General features: G+C 35.4%; 1 protein-coding gene across 1 annotated transcript in view; it reads right to left on the bottom strand.

Annotated features, from left to right (window-relative positions):
- The window catches only part of CERK (ceramide kinase), a 40,150-nt gene that overhangs the window by 18,437 nt on the left and 9,655 nt on the right, over nt 1-12,058 (bottom strand). The window contains exons 3-6 of the mRNA XM_071423855.1: nt 11,103-11,225; nt 9,045-9,170; nt 8,401-8,464; nt 4,114-4,259 (exon numbers count right to left, since the gene is read on the bottom strand). Coding sequence (XP_071279956.1) covers nt 4,114-4,259; nt 8,401-8,464; nt 9,045-9,170; nt 11,103-11,225 — 459 coding nt within the window. The remainder of the gene's footprint in view (nt 1-4,113; nt 4,260-8,400; nt 8,465-9,044; nt 9,171-11,102; nt 11,226-12,058) is intronic.

Raw genomic sequence — 12,058 nt, 5'->3', positions numbered from 1 at the left:
ATAATGGCAGATTTTAGAGATGAAATGAACATCACAGGAGTAAGTAATATTGGCTTGCTTGTCTCCTTGGCAGGCCCACTATATTAAATGCAGTATTTAGCCCTAAGACTGTCATTTCAAGAAGTTTAATGGATTTAAAGTACTGAAGGAGGAGCATAAAACATGCACTTCAGATTTCAAAGTGGTATAGTTAACTTTTAAATGAGATGCTAACTAAATGGCAAAGATCATTAAATATTACCAGCTTTGTAGCTAAGAAGACTAAGAACAGATCACTTGGAGTAATTAAACAAAAAAAAATCGCTTTTATTGCTATGCTTTAGCATTTTAAAGATAATTTTTACACTCTAAATGACAGTGATATGAGTCCAGTCACACTTCACAACTTGACTTGAATCTATCTTTTAAACTTGTGAATGAATCCTCCATCTTTTTCCTTTATTACATTCATACAGAAGCCTGTACTGCCTTTGGCATTCTTAACTTCTACAGTGACACATCAACATTCTGATTATAATCATACTGCATCCTTCAATCCTAAACAGTACAGAGCTGACCACCAAAACCCAGTGATCTGGATACACTAGAAACCTAAAATCACCATAGCTATAAACTTTGTGTCTATACGTTACTCAATATTCCCAAGGGCTTAGATTTTCCCCTACAGTGGGTTGCAGACTTGATTTTTGCAATGAATACAGTACAACAACACAGAGTGAAGTGGGTTTGTTTTTTCCTATCTGCTAAGATCATTAAAAATATTTAATCTAGTAAGTTTTTTAAACTAAAAAAAGAACAGCAGTTGACAGCTTTGTCCTCCTATTCTATGCCAAGAACAGCATTCTATTCTGTGTAATAAGAATACCAAATTACTATGGCTTACTCCAGAGGGTGCAATTTTAATACTAAAACATGTGGATGAAACCTCAGTGTCCAAGCTGTATCAGGACTCATTCTGTGTTTTGAAGTTCTATGGAGACATATTACTAGTCTGAATGCCATGAGACCACATGGCTGAAAGTGCTTTTAAGGCTAGTAAGAAATAACTAGCTTTTAAGGCCTAGAGGAAAAAATAAGTAAACAGAGGTTTCCAGAGATACACTACAGCTTCTAAGTACTCTTAACAGCAAATCCATTTACAATGGCAAACAGTCAATTTCCACTGACAGATTTGAAGAATGGCTGCAATGAAGAGAAATTCAAAAGTTAAAACTGCCATTTGAGTAGAAGTCTTTTATCCAAGTCAACACAACCACAAGTTATTCCATAGAAATGCTCCATAATGCATAAGAATAAATTATATTGTTCAACAATAAGATACACTAAGGAAAGAGGCTGATAGGAAACTGACGCAACTATTCAAGAAAAAAATAAGAGCCAAGCAGGGACTTGCTGCAGGAAGTTAGAATCATGATAAAAAAATAGTATTCAACATTCAAAAAAAAGAGCCTGCACAATGGAATTCTGCTATGAAATAAAGCTTATCACTGAAACCCAGTCATTTAGATGAGTGTTTTAGCATTAAATCTCTTTTATTTGTAATTTCAAACCTCTGTACAATTGTCAGTCTCTGAGCAAAGACCATCTGCTGAATTTAGTTTTGTTTGAATACAGAAACTGTTTACTCACAACCACAAACCACAACCTGCCACATTTCTCTTAGCTCAATGATACCATGAACTAAGTGATAAAAAAGGTGAAAACACTGATCCACTGTCACCTTACCCCAGGCTCCTGTCATCACTGAGTAAACCATCTCTATAGGTCTTCATCTCTAAACTATGGATAGTCTTTGTTTTCAATATCTATTAATGAGTTCCTAGGATATTTTAAAAAGGCTGGTTATAAAGAAGTAGAACACAATGGATGAAGTTTTATTAGATGTATGGTTAGTATTTCATTATTACTTTTGACTTATATTTCAGGACTACTGGTTTAGTTTTTTTACAAAAAACAAGAAAGGTCCTCTTAAGAATTTAACTTATTTTTGGAACAGACTTCTTGTACTAGTGATAGAGCTAGAGTATCTGTTGGGGTCAATACATAGCCAAAACTCCATTGTATCAAGCAAAGATGAATAGAGAACAGCTTTACCATGGGCTGGAAATATATCAACCAGAAAAAAAAAATCCAAATCTTGCTGCCTTATGCTATTTCATACTCAATTTAAGGTCATTGTAATGACTAGATGTGTCGAGACTTGTTCAGTGACTTGACTACCTTTTTCAATAAATAGGCACTTTCCCATATATACAGTAATGGATCATTTTAAATACCATACAATAGACAAACAGATCAAGATATGTATTATCCTCTCCATTTCCAAACACTTAATTAATAGAACTTTAAGGTCAGCTTCCTTACACATCATTATAAAAACTTTTTGAGGGATTTGAATAATGACTTGGAGAAAATATTTGAACTATAGCACTGATTACAAGGCTCACATACCTCATGTCAGTTCTAGGAATAGAAAATACAGTATACATTCAAATAGCAAAAGGATATAGTGGACAAAACACAACAAACAAAACATTAAAATATGTAAGAGAAGTGGCTTGATACATGCTAACAAAATTAAAATGTCAATGAAGCTCATACTTTTTGGGTGCAGAAGTAATGCACCCAATGAAAAAATGCATTAGGAAAATGTTGAAAAAGCAAGGTAAATCTTTCCTGAGGACAAAGAAATTGCTCTTAATATTGAGGTTCTGGTTTTTCAATTGTATCTTCTTAGGGTCGCATATCTCCCGTAGGTAAAACCTTCTGAAACCAGTCATGTAAACAAAATACCTTTAGTTCAAGAAATTTGCCCAAGTAAGAAAAAGGATGAGAAGAAGAACACTTTGAATTCTATTCTTGTGAAGTTCATTATACATATTGAATAAATACAAAGCTTTAATAAAATCAGAATATACTTAAATATAATAGGAGGGTGAAAAACCATAAGGGGATATTCACACTGTAACTTTTAGATACCAAACATTTATTATACTGCAAGCAGAAAAGGTTAAGCCTCTTGGAAGTAACAATTCAGAATGTTTGGGTCTGGATACATTTTTCACAAAGATGAAAGGAATATAAAATTAGTCACCCCATAGCTTGAGAGTACAAATGTTGTACTTCAATTGGTATAGTTTTACAACCTGAACTAAATTTTCTCAGAAGCTTTTATTTTAATTCTAACCAGAAGCTTACAATGTTTATTTCATGGCCAGTTCTTTAATTCAAAGCTCAAGCATCAGACAAGAAAAGTGAACAGCATAGAAAAGATACTGGACTGTCCCCTGTTAAAGAGTTGAAACAGTTAATTCAGTCCTGTAAGAGAAAGCAAATATGTTAATCTGCTTTTGAAGGAATCTTTGAGGACCAAAGGGGCAGGATGAGGTAACAGCTGGGACACCAGACTGAAAACAGTAAGACTGATCCAAAGAATGCCTTTATGGTCAATAATAATAACAATAATCATATCAAGAAAGACTTCAGTTTGAAGAATGAATTCTCTCAAATGACAGCAGTCAGGACTGCCTGAAAAAGTGACTGAAATTGACAACTGTGAATGTGTAGCCCCTCTAACAAGGGGCAGAAACTGCAACTTTGTCTGGAAAACGAGAACTGTTCCTCAGTTGCAGATGCCCTGTACTTGCTGTGAGAACAAATGGAAGAAAAGAGTCCAGGAATCTTAGCATTTGTTTGGAGTTTGCCAGACCAGCAGGAAGTTCTCATTATAATTCTAACTAAATTAGTGGATTTGGAACTGGAAAAATATTTATCAGGTAAATTTCTGTTTAGTAAATTCCACTCCTTGATGTGTTTAGAAGGGCATAACTGTCAACATCTTATTTCATTTTAACACACAGTAAGACACAAAAAAAAAGTTGTTAAATTCTGAAGTTATACATCAAGATTTGATTTCCTTTACAAAATATTCTTCCTAAATAAAATTGCAGGTGATCAAAAATGTTATATGGATACAAACAGCTTTGGTTAGATGTCTTGATAGAATATCATTGCTCAGATCTTACACGTAGGCCTAAATTCATCAAGCTATGAATAAGGAAAAAATGTCAAGAATGAATGAATAAATTAAACTGAAAGTTAGCCCTTTCTTACCAGCAGGAATTATGCCAATCCTTATATTGCACTGGACTAACGATGCTTTGGGATTATTTTGGTCTATGCCAGAGTCCTTCTGCATTCTTCCAATGAGACCATGCATCACTTCACTGAACATGCCGTCCCCACCAACACAAACAACACTGCCAGGAAACACAAATTAGAATGCACACTAACAGTCAATAAACAACACAGCAAGTGTTCTACTTAGGGCATGCACTGGGCACACCAAAAATAGTTGTTCTATTATCTTCCTTCATTTGTACAGGATATAGTAGCCCACAGTCAACTAGGCAATTAACAAAAAGCAAGGAAAAAAATTCAAGCTACAAAACTGCAAATGCACCTAGATATATCTGTAACATCAGGAAAAAATGTTGGAATGCAACCTGCAAAAATCTTTATCTTCTACTACTGTGTGCAGACAAACAAATATTAGTGGAAATTCACTATACAAATAAAACACTGAACGGGACTGTACATACAGCTCTTGAAGTACACAAAATGGAAATAGGGTACCTTTACTAAAAAGGGAAAAGTTAACATTTGCCACTTTAGGCAGAAGTGTAGTTTACACTAATTAATAGGAATGTACATTAGATGAAAGCCAAAATCCAGAGAAGTGCATGCCTGCATCTTCTTTTGAACATGCTCAGATCCCACCAAATTGACAGAAGTCATTTATATCTACATAACCATTCATAATGAGACAGAGTTCTAAATGTTACCAGATGCAAAACTTTGTTTCACAAATTTAATTCAGGTCAGAGCTGGTACAGCAGCTGCACAGATCCTGAATATGTTAAAGCTCAGCAGAGAGTCCACAGCCAAGCAAAAACTAGGAAGTAAAAAGACTCTTTTACAGCAGTATGCATTTTATGAACAACAATCAAACACACTCAGCAAGCACAAACATTCTTTAACTAAACAAACTAATTCAAATACACTTTAAAGGAACACATGAGAAATCCAGAGTTAGCTCCTAGCACACAAGTCTAGGAATGTGTACTGTTATCTATAGCAATAATTTCCAACTCATAAACTAATACTCTCTGATATCATCAATAACAGATATTGCAGAATGAGCAAGACAAATTAATCTAATTTTCAAGTATAGATGATTTTAATTTTAGTTATTATTGCATTTTCAGCAGATGGAAAGCTGTCATTTTTTTTCCATTAAACAATGGAAACAAAAAACAGTCATTTTTTTCCATTAACAGTGAGTACAGTCTTAAAAACATCAACTCTCCAACTCTAAGTTAAGACCTAGGAGACTGAGAGAGAAGGAATAAAAGGATATTTGTTTTCAATTTTTTTTTCTCTTCCAATAGTTTAACTACACTATTCCTGAATTTTAGCCCAATGTTTCTCTGCAGACTCAAAAAAAATGGGCTAAAGAAACAAAAATTTCCATGTCAGTTCAAGGGCAGTGTTGTCTCAGTAGTAGTCTGCTCAAAGCTCCATACAGCCTTGCCTTTAACACTTCCAGGGATGGGGAATCCATGACTTCTCTGGGCAGTCTATTCCAGTGCCTCCCCACTCTCACAGCAAGGAGTTTCTTCCTTAAACCTAATCTAAACATTCCCTCATTCAGTTTAAAACTGTTCCTTCTTGTCCTATTGTTCTATGCCCTTGTAAAATGTCCCTCTCCAGCCCTCTTTTAAGTCCCCTTGAGGTACTGAAACTGCTCTAAAGTCTCCCTGGAGCATTCCCTTCTTCAGGCTGAACAAGCTCAGCTCTCCCAACCTGTCTTCATAGGAGAGGTGCTCCAGCCCTTTGATCATCTATAACAAATACTATATCCAGACTCAGAGGGGACAGTTATATGAATGTCTATACCTATCAAAGGTAAATTTGATAAAAACGTCACATATGCAATAACAGCACAACCAAATTCACAGCAAATATCAGATGACCAATGTACAAGTCAGACCTAAAATGCACATGTGAAGGCCCCTGGTGAAGAATGTCTGAAAGAAGCATCTTAAAGCCAACGAGTAACAATCACTCTATTTTACTGGAGGGAGAGCATTTCACTTTTTAGATAGATGACAACAGCAAACAACAGCTGCTGCTAGAGGAGTTCAGAAGCCAGCCCACAAGTAAATTGAGTTTTTAAGAACTACAGGCCCTTCTAATCTCAGCCATTCTATGAACTAACTCCAAAAGTAGGGAAAAAACCCCAACCAGAAACAATTTTACAAAGGCTTTGGAACAGACATATGCATAAGAAACCACAGTGTTATGTGTCACTGCTTCCAAACATGGCTATTACCTGCATGATATTGCAGCATGTTCTAATTGATGCACAAAACCCTGCTATGTTGTAACCAAGTGAATATTTTAAGTAACTGTGCTTAAAGAAAACCTGTTCTATCATTGAGCTATTAGGTGACTACCTTCACTGTAAGAAATTACTATAAGGCAAAATAGGAATACCTTATTCCAGTAAGGTAAAATAGGAAGAAAAAAACAGGGAACACACATGAGATATTTGAATCAGCTGTCTAAAGTAAAACATTTGAAAAGAAGTAAACCAATTATCATTAAGAATCCTGTATCTACTTGCAGAATTCCATGTATGCTTTGCCAAATAGGGAATATGGAGATGAAATGAAGAAATTCATCACTGAATGAAAGGAAAGCCACACATCAGAACCAGTCTACAGGGACAGCTGAACATCAATTAGATGCAGGAATCCAAAGAACCTTTTACTCTTAGGTGAGGAAAGTGAAACCTGAAGAAACACACATTTATGTGCTTCAACCATTTTTTAAATTTTCACGATAACCACTTAATCTGCTATTTAAAAAGTAGTTTTAATTCAGGAAGTCCTTCCTAACATCACTGTTGACCACAGAAAAAGAGTTGTACATGAGGGACAAAAGTTAGGCTTGGAAAGATAGGCTGCAGATCCCAAGCAAACTGCCACTCAGGCCTAATCCAGGAATAGAAGAATCCTAAGAGTCTAAAAAGATGCAGTGCTCTGGCCTCTATTGGTCATCTTGGAATGTTAGAGAGAGACCAAAAAAAAAAAACCAAACAAAAACGCCCACAAAACAAAACAAACAAAAAAAACCCAAAGGAAAAAATAATTCTACAACATGAGACTTTGAATCTGCCAAAAGCACTTCAGATACTACCACAATTGGTCACTGCCACTTCCTGTAAAAAACAATTTGCTAGGGGTGGACATGGGCTCCTTTGCCTCCCATTCTGCTCCGTATTGAGATTTCGCCAAGCATAAGTACACTTATTTCAAATCACAGATCAAATTAAAAGGAAAAATAACAACTAACTAGGTTTTTCTGGGATCAGTGTTTTCCTCCTTTGAACTTCTGAAAAATTAAGAAAAATCACAGCATAAACAAAACTGTTTATTTGAAGGCAAGTAATTTTAAAGCAGGTGAAGTCTGGGAACTCAGCCTATGAATGTCATTTCTTACTAACAGTCTTTCCCAACATCATGCCTTTACTCAAAATAGGCAATGTATATAGCAAAGTACCACAGCAAAAGTACTCTGAAAAGACTTAATGTGTTTTCTTTTTGCAATTTACCAGTTTAAATGTACCTGTTAACAGGCACAAAAAAGAATTCTAAAATACTGTACTTATGAGCACTTATCTGCATACATTTTCATGTTTTTTCAGACATGTAACTTGTTTCATGTCATGGACTGGAAACTGAAATTACCATAGCATTTATTAAAATATTCTGGTTCTACAGCAGACTCAGTAATGGAATGTAAGATCACCATTCAGTCAGATCTTCTTTTAAAACAGTAACTTCGAAAAAGAAGAAATGCAAATAAATGCAGCCACGATGTAGGCACTATTGAACAGTCATATACAGCAAGAGGAACCACCTGAAACATTTCTGAACAGTCCATGTTTTTACACACAGGCTGAATGCTACTAGTGCAGTGTTCTGAACTCATATATGTCAAGCCCACTAAACATTTCTGGGTAGCTTTTGAGCTATAACAGAATGCTCAACTGAGCAGAATTAATCTAACATTCATCTTTTGAACACAAATCTCATGCAAACATTGTTATACTATGCTCGAATATATTGTGTTGAACAAGTTTACTGAAACAGTTTACTTTTCTTTTTATAATCCTAAATGTGGATCTCCTACAAAAAGGAACATGCCTCAGGACTTTCAGCTGTTGCAATAAATGTATTAGTAATGAAGGCTACCCTTTTAAATCAGAGACAGAAACAGACCAATTACATAATTACTGACTCAAAAATAATAAAGGCAAGTAAAGTTACTTACCCATCATATTTATAAATATTAACTTCAAATAAGTTGTCCTTAGCATGGTTAGCATGTTCAGTTACTGTGAAGAAATAAACACATTACAATTTATTATTAAAAACTATAATAAAGCTATATATAATATAGAATTATAAAAATAAATTCATTAATAACCATGATTCTATTACTAATGTGACTTTAAAATAGCCTGTCCATAAGATGTGTCTCAAAAGATTTTTGCCAGGGAAAGAATTAAAGGAGACATCCACAGTACATACAGAAAAAATATTTCAGTAAAATTTGTGCAAATGATCAATTAGCTTTAACAGTGAAACTGAAAAAAAACAGTTTCACTGTTAAAGCTCATAGTAAAAGGGTAAATCAAAAAAAAGATTTACCCTTTTACTATGAGCTTAAATATCTCAAGAGCACAAGAAGTTTTATTTTAGTAAGTAGGAAGCCAATAGAAGGCTGCCATTTACACTGTATTTAGAAAACTACTAATGCTACTACTACCTATGCTGTATTTAGATAACATTCTCTACCATTTTCTTTCATTTCCTTAGTGAGAAAAGGTAACTAACAGAAAGAACTTCAGCTACTCAGGATTGTTTTAGAGTTCATACTGTGCATATTAAGAAATTAAAGTACTCATTACTCACTAACAACATCAGTGGATATAGAAGCCAGACTGAAGAGTGGAGCAACTTTCTGTTCATAAATCCTCTTGCCTTGTCTTTTTCCTCCATAGGGATTAATATACACAAGCAGCTGCTTTGGTCTAGACTCTGCAGTAAGGAAAAACATAGTGCACTGCTTTTGTACACAAACCAAAAAATTCATCAAGTCATACAAACCCAAACCTATTAACATCAAAGCAAACACAGCATAATAGACTTGTAACTCTTTAACAAAGAGCTATAAAAGCCTGCTTCATCTGCTCTCTTTATTATACTGGTATCAACAGTATTGAACAAATTGTTAATAAGACAGCAGATGAAATTCAGAATAATTTCTTTTGACTCCCTATCTCACATTCTTACTTGTCATTCTTGCAGTACCTTCCCACTACACAAGATACTCTAATTACATGAGTATTATGGGCATAGAAGACAAAAAGGGCAGCAACAGCAAAGTCACTTGTAAGTGAAGCATACATAAAAATACTTTTACATAAATTTATTTAAACTTTTTTTTAATAACATGGTTAAAATCCATTTCCTTTCTGTGATCAAGTCACACTAAGAATGCCTCACAAAAGTACATGCTGCACAGCAAGTGCTTGTGCTACAGTGTCAGTTGCCCTAAAGTGTTACCCCTTCTCCTCTCCAAAAGCACCTTTGATTTTACTACCTCAAATTTGTCCAAACAGTTATGGATTTACACTAGTAGAGTCAATTAAAACAACTATTACACCTCTGTATTAACAGAGATACAAAACAGTAATGCTTGCTGCACCTGGGAGACCTCCTTTTTCATGGAGCAGACAAAAACATTAACATACTTCCTCAAATGGCATTCTAGATTATTAGTTTAAAAGGAAAAAATATCAGATTATTACATCAGCACACTTTTACAACAAATCCACCCAAGCTAGATAGACTGAGTGGTTTAAATCTGCCATACACTCAAAGCACTCTTCTGCCCATCTGAGAAAATATTCCCTTTCTTGAAAGAATTTGTTACCAATAAAATGAAGGCCACATTTCTCACAGGTGTACTGAATGGGTGCACAAACCCCATTTTTTGGAAAAGACAGATGTTCCTTGTGTAATGTATACAAAACAAAAACATTTAGAATGCTTCGACTGCCTGTTCAGAACAGTTTTTCTAAAATACTCATTTTTACTCTTAAGCTTTAAGTATTTGCTTAAGTCCCACTGTAGGTGTACTTGTATCCAACCCCTTCTCCAGCTCTGTATCTCAGATGGGCCTCAGACCTACCCTGTAGAGAGCTCATCCCTAATCCCATCTCCAGCTGTTCCACTCCAGCCTCCCTGGCTGGACCCAATTGCTTTATCTCACCTGGGCTGTAAATTGGACCTGTATCTATCCCCATCCTTGCTCTGCCCACCCTGCTCAGATACAGTGGGACCCTGGTGAGCAAGGTGACCCTCTGCTGTGATCACCCTTGAGCTCCTTTCTGTCAGTTTCTCTGCTCCTGCTGCTTCCTGACATCTATCAATGTATCTCTTTGGAATAACTCCTTCAAAATTACTTTTAGCCTCCCATGAAGTAGATGTCCAAGAGTCTCAGAAATTATTAATGGGAACTCTTACTACATAAGACACATTTTCTTGATGACAGAGTCTGGAAGGGGGAAACATACCCATAAATCTTCCAATTGCTACAGTCCTTGACCTCAAATCTCTAGAGTACCTTAAATCCCTGAGCTTACATCTACCCATTACTTTTTCCAAAGCTACAGTCATTTAAACCCTCTGCTAAGCTTCCAATGTGTCTTTATTTTGTGAAAATAATTTATGTCTGGGTAAAATTATATGACACAAACAGTCCTGACTGATTAAAGCACTCAGTACAACTTAGGGAATACATAAGATAAAATAGTGATAAGGAAAGACTTCAACTCTTGGCTTCCTCAAATTTTGAGCAAAAGCTGCTCTTAAGAGCTCAAAAAAGCAGATATATCAAAATAACATTGATTGATATACAAGCCTCCAGAATGATGGTGCAAATGTTGATAGTTTATTCAAACTTACTCTGCATTTCAAGTAGTTCCTTCAGCGCCTGTGTCCACTGATTACATAAGTGCTCATCAACACACCAGAACGTCGCAGCACTGCACCGCCAGCGGTGATTTCGGGCTTTCTTCACATAATGCACTATTGAAATTTATAAAAAAACAAACAAAACCCAAAACCATTATGAGATGGTTCTGTGAAATGAACAATGCATTTCAGAAAGATCTCCAAAATACTGACCTGTAATTAACCTCCACTACACACTTCTATAAATGACAGAAGCATTCAGAGTATGACCAGCATATTTGTAGAGAGCCCAAATGAAAACATAAATGAAAACACTTGCTAACAAGCAGACATCCAAACAAAGACTTCTTTTAAAAGAAGCCATGTCTCATCAACTAATTATAGACATACTTGTTCAGAAGTTCACTGAGCTTACCTATTATCTGTAATAAAGTCTGCAAAATCTACATAAAAAGCCACAAGCTTAAGAAGATAAGCCATGCTGACATCAACTCTCATGTAACCAACAGGGTGAATTTATTCTATAAAGCTGAAATTTGAGAAAAAAGTATTTTGTTTTAAGACCTTATACTTACACTTCATATACAGTATCTCAAATCACTCTTACTGGAGAACTAAAGGTGGGGAAAGTACAGCATAAAATTCTGGCATGACATCTTTTCAGCACAGAAGTCATCACCCTTTTCCTAAATCAGACACATATTTCTGGCACTTTGTTTTAAGAATGCAGTCAATAATACAAAGTAACTTTAATGCATACATCCTGATGGTTAGGGCAATTTAAGAACATTTAGGACTCATTCTTTCACCCTCTCTTGATTTTCTGGTAAAGAAGTAGAAAGCAGGTGTCCTGCAGCAGAGTCATTCAGCAGCAAAAAGACTCCAGGGTGAACACTCAGACATTAGTTCGAACTTCATTAAAAAACAGCTAAACACAGCATGTGATC

This window comes from Agelaius tricolor, unplaced genomic scaffold, assembly GCF_023055355.1.
Source record: "Agelaius tricolor isolate 1412-34295 unplaced genomic scaffold, bAgeTri1.0.p SCAF_3, whole genome shotgun sequence".
NCBI classification, from domain to species: domain Eukaryota; kingdom Metazoa; phylum Chordata; class Aves; order Passeriformes; family Icteridae; genus Agelaius; species Agelaius tricolor.
The sequence above is the reverse complement of the archived record's forward strand: the minus strand, read 5'-3'. Positions and strand labels throughout refer to the sequence as shown.